The sequence below is a fragment of the Haliaeetus leucocephalus genome, unplaced genomic scaffold, assembly GCF_000737465.1.
Source record: "Haliaeetus leucocephalus isolate CR32 unplaced genomic scaffold, Haliaeetus_leucocephalus-4.0 Scaffold439, whole genome shotgun sequence".
Taxonomy (NCBI): domain Eukaryota; kingdom Metazoa; phylum Chordata; class Aves; order Accipitriformes; family Accipitridae; genus Haliaeetus; species Haliaeetus leucocephalus.
In genome coordinates this window covers 8,359,457-8,372,008 of record NW_010972875.1, presented here as the reverse complement: position 1 = coordinate 8,372,008, position 12,552 = coordinate 8,359,457, and the positions used below count along the sequence as shown (strand labels likewise).

The following is a 12,552-nucleotide window of genomic DNA, read 5'->3' as shown; positions in this document are numbered from 1 at the left end:
AAGCAGTGTGGTACAAACAAAGAGGACTACTAGCGGTGGAGCATCACATAATTGAATTCAATGGCAGAATGGAGAGAATTCAGCACCATTCTCTGTAGCCTCTTTTACTAGACTTTTACTATGCCCCCCAAAAAGCAAATAGCACGCCATTCCTACACATCTTCCTGAGTATGTGACCTCCTTTATTACCATTCTCAGAAGGAAAACAAAAGACCAGAAAACTTTGGAAGGCACAAACTCTATGGGCCTATTTACTGTAAGATTCAATCAATCCCAAAATAATTTGTTTGCAACGCTGCCAAAAATAAGCTCAAATTTTAAAGACAAGAGGCACAACAACTGAAATAAGTTTGAAGATTATCTGGTTTGTTTAGATTTTTAGTACAAAGGTTATAATAATATTTTATTTATTGACAAAGATAATGCAATATTTTTTCCCCATGTTCTTCAAAATTTTGTACTTAGCACACATAATACATAAATATGTAAGTATATCAATTTTTTTATTAGAAGATCACAAAGATGTCAACCATTCATTGACCATTTGCCTTACACAAGGCAAAAGAACAACTATTTCAAAGCCTTTTTAAGAGTCTAATTTGCATCTTCTACAGTTGAGTTAAGAATGACAGAACTTTAATAAAAGATGACTTGTTCTGTAAGGACTAACTTTCCCTTGACTTCTATCTAAACATTTTCTATACTTCTATAATAATTTTTTCACACCATTATCAGTTTTAAACGAGGTAGTTTAAAGTTACATATATACAAAGCCAAAATGGTTCTATTTAATCTATTTTAGAGGAGACCTCTGAAGTTTTTTATATTCCTAAGAGAAGTGAAGGTCTGTTGAAATAAAGATGTCACACAGGCAGTAAGCACATCAACATGAAAATAGCTTAATTATTTTTCTTACTAGACTGTAAAATGGCAAACTTGTTTTACATAAATATTAATATCTTAGGATACTTCAGAACAGAGACATAGAAACTTGGCAGGGGGGACAGGGGACAAACAAAACCAAAAAAACCAGGATACAACAAATAACAAAAAAATGAAGTTTCCTATTTCAAAGAGGAACAAGAAAAGAGGACCAGTGAATTAAATTTAATATAAAGGAATATTAAAAAAACATGCACATACACACAGGCAATTCTTTTGACTCTCAAAACCCGTATATTATACACATTCTCTAGCATCATTTGAGCACTTCACATACCTTTGTTAGCCCTTCGTATTTTCCATAATCTGTGTTCTTGAGCCACTCCATCAGTTTAGCATATCGAAGTAAATCTCTGTGAAATGGATGGTGATTGGGTAATGTCAATTCAACAGAGTGCTGGGCAAGAGTAGAACTCTGATCATGACCCTTGATAAGAGAAAGTATTAAAGTAAGTCTTGAAGCATTATACAGATGTACTAGAAATTTCCTGAAAAACTTAAAATGAAGACAGCATCCCATTCAGACAAACAGAAAAGCATCAAAATACCTTGCATAGAAACAAAGTCTAGAGACGCAGACTGAAAAGACACCTAACATAATACGGACATCAAGATACTGTATTTGTGGCAGGTAATGCATCTTAGTAAGCTTGTTATTGTAAGGCTCTTGTTTACCACTGCCTTCAGGGTGAGTCAATTTGGCATTTTTTGCACGAGAATGCAAGGTACACCTGAGTGAAGATTTAATGACAGGTGTTCAATTGTTTCTGAAAAATGCTAAGAGATTACTACATTATTTCTCTAAACAAAAAAAAACCAAACCCAAACCCATAGCTGCTTCTTTTTAAAGATGTTGTTCCCATATACCATAAGACATTTTAAATCCTCAATCAATGGGTGGCCTAGGTGTTAATGATGACCTTTATGCTACACCTCTGAAAGTCTGCTCCAATTCAACCTATTTTAGTCCACTTTGGCCAAGCCTTGGTCAAGTCTTAAAAACACTAGTTCACACACATTCTCTCTCCCTCCACACAAATGTAGACACACACACACTTTCAGTAAACATTTACTAGAGTTAAACAGTTTACAACATGCAGCATAAACCAATCGATTTAACAGCAAACTACTGATTTCACACTCCTTTCCTCTGGCTTATCTCCTGAAAAACACACTATCCTTTAAGTGAAGACCACATCATATTGCTTGAACAACATACAATTTAGCTTTTTTAAGCTTTCACTTGCTTGAACTCACAAGCTTCCTGGGCAATTCAGGAAGAAAGCAAGGTAACACCACAGTTCAGCCATGTAGCAGAACATGCAACGATTAGCCCTGGGTTAACAGAGGATGGGACTTAATTTCAAAATGGCTTTAATATTTTCTGTAAAGTCTTTTTTACCAGGTTTGCAAGAAATACAGCAACAGAACTTGATCCTAAGTATAGTTTGTGCCATGGCAGCACAAAACGAACGTCCTAATTGGTCTCAACTTCCTGTAGAGTAACATGTGGGTGGTTTATGCAGGTCAGTCAGTGTCAGTCCCTGACAGAGGAGCATTCCATCTTGGTTATGACAAGTTGGCAGAATATAAGCTATACAGTTTAAGAACTGTCTTTGCATGTCTTTAAGTTGGAACAGAAGCCAGTTTGGATCACTGAGCCAAAACTAAAGCAACTTTAGCTGACCCTTCTTTACTGTATTGGGTACTAATCAGTTCAAGCCTTTGGTAAAAAAAGCCCTAAAAGCTTCCACAATACATTCACAGATTTTTGTTTTAAAAAAATGAAGATACAAGTCTTGATACTATTTGTAAAAGACTAACCTTTACTAAGTAATGCAATGCAAACATGCTGGCTTCTGAATAAAGTTGGACTACTTTTTTGTATCCAACATGAACATGCACTTACTTTGAGTCCTGTTCTCTTAACTACATAAACTGAGACATAAATGAACCCAAAGAAACAAGTCCTAGACAACTTCATTCATTTATTCTCACACAACGGAGAAGGGTCACACTATAAATCTCCCTTCTAAAAACAATCTTGTAGTCTGACTCCAATAAAAAGCTAACTTTGTAAAGTATAATTATTGCAACATATAATTTGGAACTGGAATCCAGCCAGTCTTAGCCACACAGCTGCTGACGTGATTACCGAGGTTATACTCAATACTGTGTGTACTTCTAGGCATGCATATAGCAAATATTTTCAACAGATCTTTGATATGCTTTTATACGACCTAGATATAGAAAACCATTTATGGTTCTCTCCTATTCCCTGGTGTGCAATGTTCCTACAACATGCATTTTAATGTTCATTATAGTTTAAGATAATTTAACTGGCAGCTTTCACAGCTTTCTTCAACTCAGTCCAAAGGCTAGTTCATATTACTGCTAGGAAATATTCAGCTATCCACATTTTTATTGCTTCTTTCATCTAACAATTTTATTCATGTCCCTTTATTACATACAACTTCTTATTTTTGCTTAGTAGTTGCATTCTTCATAAAGCTAGATGATAAATCCCCTCCCAAGATAAATTTCTCTCTCCAAGCCAGCTTTTCCACAGGACTAATCATTCTGGTTTTCCTAAATTATATCCTGTTCAAGTCTGCTCCAAAACATTATGAAGCTTCTAGGTGTACTTTCTCCATCTAATTAACAGGCTTCCTCCCACTACACATAGATTTATACTAACTGTTACCAAATGATACTGCAAGTTTGTTATTCAACTATTTTATAGTTTCAAAGCTTCAAACTATTTCATATTTCAAAGACAGAAAGCCCAGAGTTGCCTTCTAATTGAATACTGAACCTGTTTTTAAAAATAATATTAATAATAATAATTATTAAAGAATCTTTAAAGTTATAGACACACAGTAAGGTTAATCAAATATTATTACGACACAATAAAGACAACTACATTAACTGTTAGTAACTGTTACTGCAGACAGTTTTTAACACTGCAGTGAACGGCAATCCAAAGTTGCATTTCTGTTTAAAACTTTTAAGATTTGTTCTCATTTTTATGTAGAGGATATGTAGGACCTTAATATCTTACAACACTAGTTTGAATCACAGCATTGGGTTTGTTTGCTTTAAAAAAAAAAAAAAAAAAAAGAACAATTTCACACTTCCAAGATAATACATTTCGGCCAAAATGTCAATGCAACTTTGGTTTTCCATCTAATGAGTTCCAAATCAGAATATGCCTTGCTTGTATTAGCAGCTGCCTAGACATCATAGTGTTTTCATTTGCCATTTTAATTTAGAAATCTTTATCTGCCTTAGTTTTTCTGAAGTGCTTTAATTTATTTTTTTCTAAAGAAACATTCTAAACAAATAATGCAAATCTTCAGATGTTAAAGGTAACAAAGTATTCCAGTTGGACTTTTCAAAAACATGGGAACGAGAAATTGCTATTCAATTCAATTCATCAGACTAACACAACAAGGTCATTTTAGTAAGATAACACAAAAATCTGTTATACCTCCAACACTTGAATCCGTACCTCAAAATGAAGTGCACAAACTTTTTTTCTTTTACAACAAGCAAAAAGGCTTTGCAGAGGCTCATCTCCTGCAGTTAACAAGCTCTTCCTGCTTAACCTTATGGCGAGGTCATATTTTTTATCTGCTGATTAATACCTCACAGCTAACAGCAGGCCAAAACTTTTCAGAGGGTAAGTTTATATGAAAGACAATGTGAGGCCACTATTAGTACCAGAATTATGAAAAATTAAAAAAAAAATAAAAAATTGTAAATTGGTAATAGCATTCTCAATAGCATTGAAAAGTCTCTGTAGAAGTATTCAATCTAACACAAGTAGTATTACACAGTAATAATAATCTCCTACCATTTCTAGAAAATAAAATCCTCCAAACAGAACATCAGAAAAGGCATTCTGTTAAACAGCCACTTTCATACACAAGTCCAATATTCAAGCTTTGTGAATGCATTTACACAGGACTTGCACAACATAGCTTCTACTTGCTTATTTAGAAGGCCAGGACACATAGCCTGTGCTCAGTTTTTCAAAATATGAAAAGTAACAGGAGAACCATACCTTCTTAACAACAGAAGCTAAAGGCAAAAACTTTAACATGCTGTAGAACTGGAATTCCTCTGCAAGGTGAAGAAAATGCAGGAAGCACTTATCTTTGCCATAAAAAGCCAGGCTTGTACTCTCAAATGCAATTTTCTATACAATTATCCAGCATAACTCTATTTCATTTTCTGCACACAGTCCAATACATAAAAACTAAAACTTCTAAAACTTTGATTACACTAATGTGTATAAAAACAGAATTATTTTTTTATTTACAAATATTAGTTTCACGCAATTGCAGTATCTGTACAGTCGTACACGTATTACAATTTCCTGAAGATATTCTTCCTCCATACATCTCAATCTGTCTCTTAGCAGTTTCTGGAGATCAGATCAGAGGAATGTTAGCTCAAACAGATAAACAAATCTTGAGGGCTAATAAAAATAATGGAAGTGAGAAGGGTAAGTCTGATGCTCTGCAATTGGGAAGGACAAATTTCTTTTTGTAAAGCCAAAGATGCAGCTGCTAGTTAGGTAAGTCAAGCTCAGAAGAATTAGTTAGAAAAGCTTGTATCAAACCTGATGTACTCACTGGAACTGAAAGATAGTAGGACCTGTTATAGAGTTGAAGGAGGGTCTGAGTAAACTGATTGGAGATAAAAAAATACAGAAATTAAAAAACTGATGCTAAAAAAACACATCCAGCCTTTAGGAAACAAGTCTCAGGACAGTGATTTCTGAGTATTTCAAGATAATGCCCAAAAATCAACATTTAGACATTTTACTTTGTCTTATCAACAGTCTTGTAAAAAACTTTGTCTGTTTTGGTGTGGTTTGGTTTTTTTATGGCCCTTGAAGTTCAGACAGCAAAAACTCCAGTGTTCTCAGTCTCTGGACCTTTAATAAAAACAGTCAATGCTTCTTCTCTTCAATTAATCAAGCTTTACAATCAAAATAAATCCTTACATATCACACAATGTGTTTAATTCAGATAGCAAACCCACTAAAAAGAGGTGGATTTTTTTAAATGTAAGAGAATTCTGTAGGCAACTACAGTTTGGTATGCTTAGTAATATCTCTGCCTGAAGTGCCTCTAGCAGCCCATTCATTTACTGATTACATCACAGAACATGTCCATGTTTTAGGTGGATTGTTTTTCTTCTCAGGAAAAGTTTGTGACTGAAAATTTCATATAAAATAGTAAGAAATAATACCTGCTGAACAAATACGCTGTTCAAGTGACTGGCAAGTCTCCGGGCAAATTGCTCACGCAAGTCACTAAACCGCTGCTGTTGCTGTTTCACTGCATGAAGCATATCATGTCCTAAAAACAAAAAGAATTTCACAGAGTACAAAATGTATAGTAATATATTGTATGTGGAAACCAAGAGGACCAGAGGTCACAATTCCCTCAATCTAACAGAAAAAAAATCTGAGACTAGTTGGAAAGGCATACAATTAAGGCACTACCATAATAAATTTTATATGTTAGACTGTAGCGTAACAAAAACATTACCTGGACGAAGAGCTACATTCATACACTGCAGAAGGGCATCTGCTGCATTAGTGCAGGCCTCGATGCCTCGAGAAGATGTCAGATCTCCCTCCTGCAGGGCCTTTATGTGACCTTTAGCCAAATCCATGTGATTCTACAAAATAATAGATAGTATTATCCATAAGCCAGAAGTGGGTTAGTTTGCTAGGCTGCTGAACCAAGAATGATAAATACAATTCCATCACTATAAAAAAATTATTGAAGTTAGTGCAATAATAAAACAGAAAAATAAACTCATTTTTTTAATGAGCTTCATATACGGTTGCTAAACAGGGTAGCAACCTAAAAGAATTTTATATCTGATGTGACCACCGTAAACAATAAAAATGCTTACCACTAAGAACTCTATCTCTGACAGTAGCTTCACATTATTTGTGTTGCTGAGATGGATTAGGTGGTTGCTTTCTGAAATTTGATCCATTTGCTCTTTTACACTCTGAAGCATTTCTTCATAACTGCTCAGCTTTAGCTCAATTTGGTCAACCTCCTTTAGAGCTTCATCCAGCAACTTCATCAAGATATTCACCTGTTTCTCCGAGGCCATAATTGACTGGATATTTGCCTGTACAGAAAATTAAGCCACAACATTTTAAGAGACATTTTTATCTCAAAAGCTTTCTGATATCTCCTTCTGTCTCTATTACTGTCAGATAAACATTTTCCAAAACTCTCAACGAGAGCGACAAAACAATTTAAGCTTGTAGTACTTCTCATTTAAAGTGTTATTGAGCACAGCAGTTCCTCAGTCTATGACACTTCTTCATTTCATAAAGAAAAGATATAAACCCAAAACTTTGCTCAAGTTCTTAGAATTGAAGTATTGATCTGCACAAAAATAAAAACCAAACAGTAATCCCTACTATACTGGAACATTTTTAGTTCCAGAAAAACAGCTTAGGTGATAAGGTCACATTTTCTGTTGCAAGATCAGCTATCTCTATGGTAACAGCCATTTTCAAAATATAAGAGAAACATACAACTCGACAATTTGAGGAGGTTGTTAACTGTTCCCTCAAGACTGCATCCCCTGCATCTCCTTAAGTTTTCTAAGTGACCTCTAGAACGTTGGACTGTTTAAAAAGCAAAATAGCAAACAATATGGTACTGTTACAGACAGCCAAATACTGCAATGTAATTAGACTAAACCAGTTTCCTAATTACACTGAGAGTAGTATCTTAGGCCTAAGCGTTCACATCCATCGACATGAACATCTATGCTCCCTCTCCCTGCACCTCTGCCTTCAAGAAAGGTATATGCAGAATGCCTCCCTTTTTTCTTCTCAACTCCTCATTTGAAAGCCTGCAACTCACCCTAAATGGTCTGGAAGGTAAAGAGCAAAGTTGAAGATCTTTAAAATCTGATAATAGACAGGATGTAGCTCTGCTTAGGAGCAGGTATATATTTACATTTAAATATGCTGCAGAACAAGTTAGCTACCTTTTCAAAGAATACTATGTAGTCAGTATCAATGAAAACAGTTCAACATGCTAACACACTGTACATTAGAAGAAATGTTTACCCCATCTAGCACTTGTAGCTCTCTCGACAACTTCTCTGCAAAGGCTTCAGCATTAGAAATAGCATATTCACACCCTTCCATCATTATTTCAATATCCTGTTCCTCTCTTGCATTTAACTCCTGGTATTCATCCACAGCTTCTTCATCACCTCCTGCTACACTTTGATTCTCTCCACTTGGAACAGATTCTTATGTAGAGAAGGGAAATAAAACACATTATCAAGTGCAGAAAGTCACAAGCATTTTAAGAGTACTGAAGTATGTTCAACTATCTTCAAGTAAATGAATCCATTAAACAACTTTCATAACAAGCACCTGCTACCTATATACACTTTTTTCAAATCTCAGTCTTCATGGGCTTCATTAAGATTTCCAGAACTGGTTCTCAACAGTGATGTTTTCCAAATTATGCAACATAAGCAAACTAAAATAGCCACCTTCCTTTATTGCACGTACAAAGGGACATACCGTCTCAGTTCATTCACCTCTCATGCTGGTAATCAACATCAGAATATATTACAGTATTACGCTAGACTTGTTAATAGAAGATCAGTAGAAGTTAGATTCTCTCTTTTGGTAGACAGAGCATAAAGGAAACATACTAAAGCTGATTAAGAAATGTATCTCTGAATAAATAAAAATCATCTTGATGCTCAAGATAAGTTTCACAGCAGAAAAATCAGTACTGAGGTAAGTGAAAATTACATACCAATGTTATCATGAACTATGATTTCTCACAGCAGTGCTTACTTAATTCAACAAGACATTCAAACGCTGACAAATGATCTACAGAACATTAACGCAGTCCAGCCAGAAAGCGTTTAGGACATTTGAAACATCTCTCTTATCTCTAGCAACTTGATAAGCTATCCAAAGCACTATTTAAGTAAAAGAAAAAGCATATTATTTAAGAAAAATTGCTTAGAAAGCAAAACAAAGGAAAAAGGTGTTACGCACCTTCTGCAACTTTAGGCAGTTCTGAAGAATTAAAAGGTATGGAAAAGCAGAGGAAAGGAAGCAGAGAATGTTAGCTAGACAAAGCATGAACAGTGTGTATATTTTTAAGTGGTAATAAGTTTGAATGTTTTCATATTGCACAAACTTGAAAAGTTAGAGGTTGGTTAAAAACAAATTTCAATCAACACCAAAATACAGAAATGCCATCCTCCCTAATTCAAGTTCTTCTGTACAAGCCAGTCTAGAATTTAATATCAACAGTTTAACTGCTTCTGACAGACTAAACGCGAGATATGCTTACTCACTAGGCTTTACTAAAAAAATTTTAACTATTAAAAGACAGCATGACTGTAAAAATATTTAATACAGCATGAGCAAGTGAGATACAAAGCCTTCTTAGCAACCAGGCAGTCACATAAACTGTAACAGCGTCCAGCAAAATTTAACACATGCTTCACAGTTTATAAACTAGAAATCTCATCAAAAACCTCATATAACCTTTAGCATGCTACTGAAGCATCACTTCTTAAAGCATTTTTCTAATTCAGGGGAAATGAAAACAGGAACAAAAGCACATTCATTACACATTTAGACCTACCAGATCTTGCAGGTAGATTTTATTTTGTTCAAGAAACAGAACATCTTAGAAATACAACAACCTTATCAATATTTAGAACTTCATTAATGAAGTATTTTGTTTCGGTTCTCAGTTTTCTAACAGAAAATCTGTTTTCTACTCACCTTGTTTATCTTAAGACTTAGAAAATATAAAAGAATAAAATTGAATAGGAAAAACATCAAGATTAGGATTATTTTTTTTTTAGTATATCTGGTTTACATAAAAAATTATTAAACTTTATACTTAACATACAGTTGCAGAAATTTACCTTCCAGAAGCTGTGAACTAACATTAATAAAGTCAATTTTCTTTCTAAGATATCTCTGATTGAGTTTCCAGATACATGAAATGAAGGTGTTCTTTTCCACTGTGCTGCTTGCAACCCATTTATACACTTTGTCAAAATGCAAGTCAAATTCAGGATTCTCCTGCAAAAGATGAGATACGTTACAGGCTCAACAGCCAAATGATTCTCTGAGCAGCAGATTGTTTACGCATTTAATTATTGATGACAGGATAAAAATGAAATTACACAGATGCCAACCTTAAGCCGATACACCAATTCTGGCACCCTGATGCACCTTAATGAAGGTGCTAAAACACTGAAAGTGAAAAACCAGAATCCACACTACGAAGACAGTATTTTGTCAAGCCAGATAAGGCAACAGTAACACATAATACAGAGATATGTTAAGAGTTTCAACAAATATTTGACAGCACTGTCTGCCCTGAAACACTGTCCTCAGAATGACTAATACCTTGTGTTAGCCCTCTGAAACTAAAAACAGTAGCTGGAATTACTGACAACATATATAACACGATTCAAGGAGACTTAGGGGAATAGGCAAGGGAAAAAGTTATGAGCACTTTATATTTACAGATATGATAGTATTTGATAACACTGAACAGGATAGAAAAGACCATTTGGTATTTTAACGGTAAAAAAACTACTATAGAAGTATTTTCAACTAGATTTATTACTCAAGGAGAACATTACTTTGATAACAATTGAATAAAGTACTTTCTACAGCCACTTATGAACTCAGTATGAACTGTAACTGTTAATAGTCTGTTTTAAAGATCATATTACAAGCCTTTTACAAGGGCCAGCCTCCTTCTGCTGAAAAATGTTATTGCCTCAGACACACGTTAAATCCTTACTTATATATAGTTTGTAAAAACTACTATTGCTGCTACTTATTACTTATATTGTCACTACTATCTGTAGCAGCAGGCTGCACATGAAACCACATGTGATGGGAAATGGTATTTCCTGTACAGTGCAATAAAAGCAGTTCTGTTTTTTTCTGTAGCTTATATTGATAAATAAAATTACCACACATTTCTAAACAAACAGTCTCATTACATAAAAAATTTGAGTTGTCTCACAACTAGTGCAGGAAAGGCCTGTGTCAAAAGAGTTGCATTGGATCACATTTGGAAACCAAAACATGATGAACCTATCAACTTTAATTCTAATGTTTTTTAATATAAGAGAGTGTGGCATTCAACATTTGTTTTTTGAAGGAAAATTTCAAAATCGCTCATTAGAGTGGTATCTACACTACAGAATATTCCTGAAAGCCATTACTGAATTCGTTTTGCAAGAAAAAGCCCTGAAAGATGGTATAATTTTAAATGGAACTTTAACCCAAAAGAAGCAATTCTCCAACACGGTATTTAGAAACAGCAAGGAAAATCTAAAATCTAGCCAACAAGTATGTAGATAACTGAAATAAAACATATTTAACCTACACTTGGGGAGGGGGAAATCAAAGAATTTTCAACTTTGTAGTTTTCTGCACTATTCTTCCAAATCACCAGTTAACAGAACATAAAACCAGACATCACGGGATGAAGAATTTTCACTTCTGCCTGTTTTTCATCTTAGTTTATGACAACAGATGAATTTAAATGGTCAAAAATAGGTGGCTCTTGTTCTATGGAAAAGAACACCACCTTAGGAGTGTATGCTTTCCAACAAATGGCCAATGTCATGATTTAGAGAACAGATTATAAGAGCTCACTTTCAAGCTTACATACTACTCATTAAGAATGTTTTAAGGGTCCTGGCAAAAACCGTTACATATAGCTCAATGTCATTAGTAAGATGGTCAATAAAGTTTTTTTAAGGGGAAACTAAGTTTGGAGTACAAATTTACGTAAGACTTGAAACAAACAAAAAAGTACTGGTCCTTAGCACAAGCACTCTACAGTCACTGAGAGATCACTACAATAAACAGGGCAGATATTCAGAATATTGCTATTCAAGCATATTTAGACTACTCAGTTTACCAGGGTTATATTCTTGGAAAGGCTGGAAGAAAATGCAGGCATAAGCAGCACAGGAATGTATCATCCTATTTCCTAATGAATGTGTTATCAATCTAAGCTTTAAAGCAGTCAGTATCAAGGAAGTTAACTCTAACTTGGAACCAAAAGGATGTTCTGAGCAGAGCACTAAACCAAAAAAAATTTACACATACTTTAACAGCATCTTTGGCATCAACAACACCAAGATCTCGAAGTGCCCATGCAGTCTGCCTTTTGTAGAAATCTCCTTTGTCAGATTTTTTCACTTTTACCACATTTACTTGTACTGGTCGTTCCGTTGTCACTGTTAAATGAAGTAAAAGAATAATTTCAAAATGCACAAATTACTTAAACATCTGTTTCTGTTGTACTTCAACTTCTGAAATGAGTTATTTGTGGGGGAATTTTTGTAATACCTATTTGATGAAAAGAGACCCTTTGAAACATTTTCATCCACAATATCCACAGCTCAGTTTAAGTGTCAGTCAACCAGATATACATCTCTCTACAGTTTGTGAAGTAATGAATCCAATTTACAGATATTTCTTTGATACAGCAGACCTCAAACCGTGGCCACATAACTGACAAAGCACTGAGG

The 12,552-nt window shown here is 34.6% G+C and overlaps 1 protein-coding gene across 5 annotated transcripts in view; it reads right to left on the bottom strand.

The window, feature by feature from the left end:
- Nucleotides 1-12,552, bottom strand: part of LOC104836132 (exocyst complex component 1) — a 32,396-nt gene that overhangs the window by 14,753 nt on the left and 5,091 nt on the right. For 2 of the 5 annotated variants that reach the window (XM_010574520.1, XM_010574519.1), the window contains 8 exons: nucleotides 12,128-12,258; nucleotides 9,910-10,069; nucleotides 8,066-8,253; nucleotides 6,880-7,107; nucleotides 6,507-6,639; nucleotides 6,205-6,314; nucleotides 5,583-5,636; nucleotides 1,220-1,369 (listed from right to left, as the gene is read on the bottom strand). In XM_010574520.1, the coding sequence (XP_010572822.1) occupies nucleotides 1,220-1,369; nucleotides 5,583-5,636; nucleotides 6,205-6,314; nucleotides 6,507-6,639; nucleotides 6,880-7,107; nucleotides 8,066-8,253; nucleotides 9,910-10,069; nucleotides 12,128-12,258 (1,154 nt within the window). Of the gene's footprint in view, nucleotides 1-1,219; nucleotides 1,370-5,582; nucleotides 5,637-6,204; nucleotides 6,315-6,506; nucleotides 6,640-6,879; nucleotides 7,108-8,065; nucleotides 8,254-9,022; nucleotides 9,044-9,909; nucleotides 10,070-12,127; nucleotides 12,259-12,552 lie in introns of all 5 variants that reach the window. The other 3 variants (XM_010574522.1, XM_010574524.1, XM_010574521.1) reach the window with 2 other exon arrangements.